The sequence below is a fragment of the Alosa alosa genome, chromosome 18, assembly GCF_017589495.1.
Source record: "Alosa alosa isolate M-15738 ecotype Scorff River chromosome 18, AALO_Geno_1.1, whole genome shotgun sequence".
In the NCBI taxonomy this organism is placed as follows: domain Eukaryota; kingdom Metazoa; phylum Chordata; class Actinopteri; order Clupeiformes; family Clupeidae; genus Alosa; species Alosa alosa.
In genome coordinates, this window is record NC_063206.1 from 7,202,580 (window position 1) to 7,211,995 (window position 9,416).

General features: G+C 39.3%; 1 protein-coding gene across 1 annotated transcript; it reads left to right on the forward strand.

Annotated features, from left to right (window-relative positions):
• The first annotated feature begins 3,236 nt into the window (after positions 1–3,236).
• On the forward strand, positions 3,237–8,241 carry LOC125311825 (melanocyte-stimulating hormone receptor-like). The gene is made up of 2 exons (XM_048270179.1): positions 3,237–3,668; positions 6,515–8,241. Exon 2 carries the CDS (start codon positions 6,546–6,548, stop codon positions 7,524–7,526), a length of 981 nt encoding a protein of 326 aa, XP_048126136.1. The 5' UTR covers positions 3,237–3,668; positions 6,515–6,545; the 3' UTR covers positions 7,527–8,241.
• Positions 8,242–9,416: the final 1,175 nt, after the last annotated feature.

A 9,416-nucleotide genomic window follows, 5' to 3' on the forward strand; every position in this document is an offset into this window, starting at 1 on the left:
AAATTGGGGACATTAATCACAGTGGAACCTGCACAAGAGCCTACCACCACACAGCTATATCGTATGCCCCCTGAAGGCCATTATCCAGCCAGTTTGTTCCGCTATACACTGCAAAAAATAAAATCTAACCAAGTGTTATTCATCTTATATTCACCCATAGGAATAGAGTGGAATGCGGCACGACAAAATGACGTGTAGTACTAGTGGATCACTACCGTAAAAGAAAGGCCCTGGACGTTCTTCCAAACAGGCTCAATACCATTCGCGCATGCGCACACACATTAGCTGTCCATCATGATACAGTCTCACAGCAGGCTAATATGCCAGTGAAATGATCACATTTAAAATAGTCAGTCAGATTTTACAAAAATGATCATTACTGATTAATGATTATTATTTTACCTCTACCCTTAATTCATATAATGTGGCAGCCGTGGCCTAACCTGACTCTTGCCAGATTCATTTTGTTCCGCCTAGCTCCACTCATCCATCTGGGATCGATCCATTGGAGTGGTGCTTCAGAAGGCTGGGCCTTTTAAAAAAATCCTTGCATATGATTGGATAAGCCACTTGTCCGTCATCTATTGACGTGCTACTTCAACCACTCACATCGAAGCCAACCCGTGAGGCTGAGAACAGTCTCACAGTCGCTTCTACGCTACGTCACATCTATGAAACTCCCGCCCTGCGTCCTGATTGGCTCTACCATACAATCTGGTGCCGAAATCACTCTCAACGGAACCGATCCTAGATGGATGTGAGTGGAGCCAGGTGGAACGAAATTAATCTGGCGAAAATCAGGTTAGCCGTGGCCTACTGGTTAGCGCTTCGGACTTGTAACCGGAGGGTTGCCGGTTCGAACTCCGACCAGTAGGCACGGCTGAAGTGCCCTTGAGCAAGGCACCTAGCCCCTCACTGCTCCCCGAGCACCGCTGTTGTTGCAGGCAGCTTACTGCGCCGGGATTAGTGTGTGCTTCACCTCACTGTGTGCTCACTGTGTGCTGAGTGTGTTTCACTAATTCACGGATTGGGATAAATGCAGACCAAATTTCCCTCACAGGATCAAAAGAGTATACTTACTTATAAGTCTGTCATTCATACAGTCTGTCATTCATCTTGATTTATATAATAGCTTACTGTCTATGCAGCCTGGTAGCCTACTCAAATAATGTTATCTCTGTGACTGCAGTTGCATAGAACCATCAGTTGCATCAGTTAGCACTGCTGTGTGTCAGCCAACCAAAACAATCTATCGATCTTACCACAAGGGCACCAACAGAGCTACTCCTTCCAAATAGCCTACGTGGTAGCCTAGTTGTGGTTGCAAATGTAGCAAAGCCAGCAGAAGTTGATCAGACAAAGAGAAGGAGGAGAGCTGAGAAAGTTTCTGTCTGTCACGTCACATGTATGCTTGATTACAGATTATGACTACTTTTTCAACACTTTTGCATTTAAAGGAGAATTCCGGTGTGATATTGACCTAAAGTGTATTGAAACATGATACCGAGTGTGAACGTATGTCTCATAGCCCATCTCGACTTGTCCCCTGCACTCCAAAATCTGGCTAGTTAGCGATGCTACCAACAGCTTTTTTCAATAGTGGTGCTTGACATCGGGCTAGCCATGCAAATAAATCACTGTTTTACACCCATTTACGAGGCTCAATGTATCTCCACACTTCATTGGTAGACTTCCGAGGGCCCTGACATTTAAAAGCGAGACATTGAGAACTTTGAAAAGCACTGGTAGTTTACTTACAAGGCGATTTATACAGACAGTATCTTCCGCGAAGTTTAAGCGTTTGCAGCCATCTTGAATTTAGTCACGCGATAAATTGAAGCGACGAGTAAGAATGAACAGGTATGATAAGGGGATCAGATTCCAAAAATAATTCGGTGGAAATGCATGGATTCCAGTTGCTGCTACTGGAAGAAACTGGAATCCATGCATTTCCACTGAATTATTTTGGAATCTGATCCCTATCATTAGCTGTTCATTCTACTACTTTCTAATTTATCGTGACTAAATTCAAGATGGCTGCAAACGCTAAACTTCGTGGAAGATACTGTCTGTATAAATCGTCTTGTAAGTAAACTACCAGTGATTTTTCAAAGTTCTCAATGTCTGGTTTTAAAGGGGAACTTGGCAACTATTTCAACGTAATAAACCCGTTTAGAAATCATTTGGTTAAATGACCTTTTCCGGTGAAAATGGTGACTTTTCCCGCTGCCCCTAAGCGTCCCCCAGGCGGGAAAACCAACCTTGCAACATTGGCGACTACCGTCCCGGAAAGAGAAGAGAAACAAGAAACTCTTTTTTTAAATCGTGTTTCTTACCTTGTAACATCCACATTGTCTGCCAAACTTATGCTAACCGTTTTGCTAGCTTGTAAACAAATCCATGTGCTTTATCGTTACCTTTTTCCACAGTTTGAAATAGCATAATGCACAATTTCTCCAACAGAGGCGGAAATCCTGGCAAGTTTCCCTTTAAATGTCAGGGCCCTCGGAAGTCTACCAATGAAGTGTGGAGATACATTGAGCCTCGTAAATGGGTGTAAAACAGTGATTTATTAGCATGGCTAGCCCGATGCCGAAGCACCACTATTGAAAAAGCTGTTGGTAGCATCGGCTAACTAGCGCCAGATTTTGGAGTGCAGGGGACAAGCCGAGATGGGCTATGAGACATACGTTCACACTCGGTATCATGTTTCAATACACTTTAGGTCAATATCACACCGGAATTCTCCTTTAATGACTTTACACTAATTGTTTTGAGAAATGCACAAACTGTTGTGCAAACGTTAATGATGAAAATGTGCTTCACAAAATAAGTTTAACACTTTTGCATGTAATGACTCAAACGACAAAATCTGTTTTATGGGATAGGACTATTCAGCATGGAACCAGTACATTTTCACCAGCATGACATTAACAATTGAAAATGTCAAAAAACAGCTGACATCTGCACAAAGTCAATTGCATGGATTTAAAGCATTTGCTGTTTGTTCAATACTGGTTGAAATTGCTTTTATGATGTAAGTTTGAACAAACAGTTTTGAGAATTGAAATTCTGATCTGAGAAATGTGCCAAAGCGACTGACACACAAATGATAAGATGATGTGGAGCTGTTTCCTCATCTCTACGATAACAAGAGGGGGATGTAATGTGCCAATGTGGTTGTGCAAGAACATTTCTCCATGTCAGGCCATTTTTCTACAGATCTTGTTGATCAGAAAGAGCTGAGTGTCCATCAGCAAAGTAAGAACCTTTACAGCACATTTACTTAAACAGGAGCTGAGCATCCACTATTGTCAGAGCTGAGTCACAACGACTAGAATTTTCACTGACAAGAATGTTCAGTCACAGTGTGTGATATAGGCTACATATCACTGCAGTATCATATCATATACGTCTAGTAGGCTACATTTTTATTCCTGGATAATTAATTAGAATAATTTCCGAAAACAGTAAGTGCTCTGTGTCAGTAACTCAAGCTGATGTGAAGGGTAGATCTGACAAGTTGGTAAAGTGTGACGATTAGGAAATTGCAGGTGTATTTTGTTGCCTGAAGGCATTGCAAATGGTGTGAGGCTATTCCCGGAAAGTGACTTTTCATATAGGCTAGGTTAGACACATTCACCACGACGAAGTCAGAAAAACTACAGGTGAGCTCACAATGTTTTCTTTTTTCATTTAAGCAAATAGTGACATTTGTAATTGAATGCATTAAGGAGAAATCCGGCGAGTTTTCACTAGATCTCCGTTTCTAGAGGTCACTGCCTACTGTCGATACGAAACAAAACGAAAACAATCGATTTTACCTAGCTCGAGTTGCTACAACCAGCACCTAATGACCGTGGTAAAGTTGGTTTGATGTTGGACGTTGGATATTCGACACATTCGAAAAATCTATTTAGCACTGACTACGATGGTCGAGTTTGTGTCAAACCAACTTTAATGTGTTTAAACAAGGTCTGCCTATATTACACAAAGCTTCTTTTGTCCAAAAACCCAAGTTTTGATTTTATGATTTTTTTATGCTGATAAAAGATTTTAATCTATTATTGAAACCTTTTGACTTACCCATACTAAAACACATCTCCTGAACTCGGCTTACTGCCCTTTCTAGGACACAAAGCTTCTTTTTCCCTAAAACCTGCTCTTTGATTTTATACAATTTTTAATGTTAAATGTTTGAAATCTATTATGCTGCTTGCCTTTTTGACCTACCCATGTCAAAACACATCTGGTGAACTTTGATTACTGCTCTATATAGTACACAAAGCTTATTTTTCCCCAAAACCCATTCTTTGATTTTATAAATATTTTTTAATGTAAAAAAATGCTTTAAATGCTTTAAATCTATAATGCGGCTTGACCTTTTGACCTACCCATGTCAAAACACATCTGTTGCACTCAGCTAACTGCCCTACATAGTACACAAAGCTTCTGTTTTTAAAAAACTCATTCTTTGATTTTATATTAATATTTTACTATTCAAAATTCTATAAATCTATTATGCGACTTCCACTTTCGACCTACCCATGTTAAAACACATCTGTTACACTCAGCTAACTGCCCTTCATAGTACACAAAGCTTATTTTTTCCAAAAACTCCCTCTTTGATTTTATATAAAAAATTTTACTGTACATTTTTTTTATAAATCTATTATGTGCCATCCCTTTTTGACCCACCCATCTCAAAACACATCTGCTGCACTCATCTAACTGCCCTACATAGTACACAAACCTTTTTTCCAAAAACTCACTCTTTGATTTTATATTAATTTTTTACTATTAAAAATGCTATAAATCTATTATGCGACTTCCCCTTTCGACCTACTCATGTCAAAAAACATCTGCTGCACTCATCTAACTGCCCTACATAGTACACAAACCTTTTTTCCAAAAACTCACTCTTTGATTTTATATTAATTTTTTACTATTAAAAATGCTATAAATCTATTATGCGACTTCCCCTTTCGACCTACTCATGTCAAAAAACATCTGCTGCACTCAGCTAATTGCCCTTCATAGTACATAAAGTTTCTTTAAGAATGAGTTTTTGAAAAAAATAAGCTTTGTGTACTATGTAGGGCAGGTACCTGAGTGCAATAGATGCGCTTTGACTTGGGTAGGTGAAAAGGTCAAGCCGCAAAATAGATTTATAGCATTTTTGAATAGTAAAATATTAATATAAAATCAAAGAGTGAGTTTTTAGAAAAAAGAAGCTTTGTGCACTATGAAGGGCAGTTAGCTGAGTGCAACAGATGTGTTTTGACATGGGTAGGTGAAAAGGTCAAGCCGCGTAATAGATTTAAAGCATTTTTTTTTACATTAAAAATATTTATAAAAATCAAAGAATGGGTTTTTGGGAAAAAGAAGTTTTGTGTACTATATAGAGCAGTAATCCGAGTTCACCAGATGAGTTTTGACATGGGTAGGTCAAAAGGGCAAGCCGCATAATAGATTTGAAACATTTAACATTAAAAATTGTATAAAATCAAAGAGTATGTTTTAGGGAAAAGGGAGCTTTGTGTACTAGAAAGGGCAGTAAGCCGAGTTCAGGAGATGTGTTTTAGTATGGATAAGTCAAAAGGTGAAGCCGCATAATAGATTGAAATCTTTTATCAGCATAAAAAATTCATAAAATCAAAACATGGGTTTTTGGACAAAAGAAGCGTTGTGTAATATAGGCAGGCCTTGTTCAAACACATTAAAGTTGGTTTGACACAAACTCGACCCTTATAGTCAGTGCTAAATAGGTTTTTCGAATGTGTCGAATATCCAACGTCCAATATAAAACCAACTTTGCAGCCAGGCAGTTACGGCACTACGCTCTGTGGGGATGACCGTGAGCCCCCATGTGCCCGCAGAGTGTAGCGCTGTAGCTACCTTGCTGGCCTCGACAAACAAGGAATTATGTGAAAACTCGCCGGATTTCTATGGCATCAGTTAGCTGCCTTAATTATGCGAGCGCGTAAATAATGAAATCGAGCGCAGATGCAGGAATCGAGAGCGTAAATACAGAAACTGAGGGTTGAAAAATAATGTCGTGGTGAATAAAACTGTTGTAACTGTAACAATTATGATTAGCACAGAAATGACTTTGGCATCGGGCCGCTCACCGGCGGCAGTCTTCTGCTCGCTCTCACTTTCAAATTTCCCCAATGCGAACATCATTTCTGTGCTCTCAATCATAATTGTTACAGTTGTGATAACACTTTTTTTCACCCCTCAGTTTCTGTATTTACGCTCTCGATTCCTAAATCTGCGCTCGATTTCATTATGTATGCACTCTTATAATTAAGGCAGCTATTAAACTGACATAGATTTCTCCTTTAGCCTAAGGGAGACACTCAGTAGCCCACAACCACAGCCGGAAAAGTAGCCTATTGAACACGTCATTATTTAACATTATTTGATTAAACAGAATGGCAAACGTTTTTGAGAGTAAAGCTGTGTGGATAAATGTGTCATTAATGCCCAGAATTTCACTTGATCTCTCTAGGGACGAAGAGTAGCTACAAGCTCCATCTGAAATGGAGGAACCTTACAACCAGACATCAGCGTACATTACGCCTACACATACCTACTTACCAACACATACTCACATGTCTGACTTTGAAAACAATGTTACATATTACAATGACACTCTACAGACACATTTTGAGGACATTTACTTGATAACTGACTGTCTGAGTTTCTTAGCTACGCTCCTTGGACTATGTTTTGTTGTCTATGGATTATATGCTCTGGTTAAAACTGGTCATTATTCTCTTCATGTGTTTGTTATAAACCTGTTCATTTCTGATCTGATTCAAATTTCTACCAAATTGATTCAAATTTCTAAAGACTTTCTGATTTTATCGGATTTGATAGCAGACTATAATGATAGACTGAATGACTCCTTTAATGATAGTCTGGGGTTAATCTACGGTGTTGGTGTTATGGCTAATGTTTGCTTTATGGTGTTTATATCTGCTGAGAGATATATAATGATTGCTTATCCTGTTTGGTATAGAAACAACCATACGATCAGGACACCAGTTTGTGTGTCTGTCACTGTTTGGGTCATATTTTCCATCACTACAATCATCAGTTTGTGGTTCAATGGCTATATTGAACTATTTGTAATCTTGGTTTTGCTTGTCCCGTATCCCTTTGTAATGTTCTTTCTCGTGGGGACATGGAGGGCTCTCTCCGGGAATACATCAGTACCTCGTCATGAGCAGAGGCGGATTATGGGAACCCTGGCTCTTGTTCTTAGCATATACACAGTCTTATTTCTACCCTTTGTATTGGTGCAGATTCATTTTTTCCACCCAATTGTAAACCATATGACTTTGTGGATTTACCTTGTGGAGTTGGCCCTCATTCTCATGGCACTGAGCCCCCTATTTGATTTTCTCCTTTATTTATTGATGAGGAGGGATGCTAAATATATCTTGAGAGCTCTTTGTTTTCGTAAGAGACATAAAGACAAAAGAGCTACAAAAACTTTGATGGAAGCCCAAGTCTAGTTATTTACACGGGAATGTGTTTTTTATGGAAGCATACAGAATTTGAGGGGGAAAAAATCTTCTGTTTTTTTCTGAATGAACTAGTTTAGTGTCTTGTTAACAGCCTTTGTTTCACACTCCTTGCTTTTGTGGACAGAATGCGTTTAACCCGCTCACTCACGGAATGCATGGGCAAATGTTCTGCCATGCACGTCACACTTTGTGTAATAGCTTATGTATCTATTTCCTTTAGTACTTTCCTAAAGACTAATACAGTGAAGATCTAACAACTTTGGCGGATGGAATTCCTTCTGTAATTGTTGACTCACAGGATGTATTGGACTAAAGACCTTGTGGCTACATCATACTCAATGAACATTCAAGGAGGATATTACGTGGACATTAATAGCTTTTGTAACACCAAATTTGTTCTCTACACTGAATCATGTTTATTACAATGGATGCCCCATAATGGGACTTTTTTTTGGAGGGGGCGGTGCATGGAGGGCCCTCTCTTGGAATAAATCAACAAACCTCCGTAATTCCTGTAAATCCTTCCATCGAGGCCATCCAGGGCTTGCGTTAGGCGTGCAGCAACATCAAATACTGTTCTCACCCCAACCACAGACTCCACTCCTCTCCGCGAGGTGTTACAGGTCTCTCCGCACATGAACCAGCAGGTTCAGCAGCTTCTTCCCTGCACCTGTCACCCTACTGAACTATAGCTCTGCACCCCAGTGACACCCCCCCCCGATGCCTCCTTGCCTGAGCCCGTTGAGCTGTCCACGACCATGGCAACCTTGACAGGGACAACAAGGAGGCAGACATTTTCTGGACTTTTGCCCATCAACAATTTAATCTAATCAGCGGACTATGGAAACCCCAGCTCTGGCTCTTTTCTGTTTACTCTATTTAATTTATTATGTAGTAATGTTGACAACAGGCCTACTATGGTTTCAGGTCTACATACATTTATTCAGCTACAGTGGAACCTCTTGGATTTAGCTGGACTTTCCTGCTCAAAATGTTATTGCATTGAATTCCCTCGTAGATCCTGTATGCACTGATGAGGAACAGCAATACTGAGTTTCAACAATACTGAGTGAAGCACAAGTCTTGCCTTTGTATTTTGTTTAAGTTTGTATGTTTCTTCATTTGTTTTTATTTTTTATAATGCATGCTTGTAATGTTTGCAATATAATCCAGTTTGAAAATGTGCAACAAAATGAAGGCAAAAGACCATCAATCCACAAAACAATTAGTTATCAGAACCTTTTGGACCCATAACCCACTAGGCCAAATGATTTGATTATTTTCTAATGGGAAATGAATCTAGTAGGGGCTATGGCATCATCAAGACAACAGGACTCAAGCATTGCATATACATGTACGGTTCTTTACTTTAGTTTTTCATCCATAATTATATCCTTTTTTTAAATTGACAGCTATTCTCAGGTGCTTTTGTACACCATCCTTTTGTTCACAGTCCTTGTGTCATTGTTTACCAACAAAAGTGAAAATACTTTGTCATGTTGTCAATATAACACTGTGCTCTAGGAATGGTGCCTGGTCTAAGCATGGCTAAGATTTGTTGCCTTATTGAAATAAGACTGGTTACTCCATGGCTGATGTGAGTACAAAGTTAAACATGTTGAAGATTGTTTGCAGGAGATTAGACTGTTTTCATATTTATCCATATTTTTATATATGACACAGAGAGGACAGAAGTTAGAAATGTAAACCTAGAAATATCCCTTGGGAGAACTTGAAAATTGAAAGCTTTGAGATGCATCTCTGAATTACTGTTAATAATTGGTTGATAATTGACCCAGTGCTTCACACATCCCCTTAAGTGAGAGGGAAGGGAGAAGGGAGAGTTAAGAGTCATAGCGATTTGTCAACTAATGACCA

Excerpts from the sequence above, each read along its gene's own strand:
- LOC125311825 (XM_048270179.1), top strand. The coding sequence starts at position 6,546 with ATGGAGGAACCTTACAACCAGACATCAGCGTACATTACGCCTACACAT.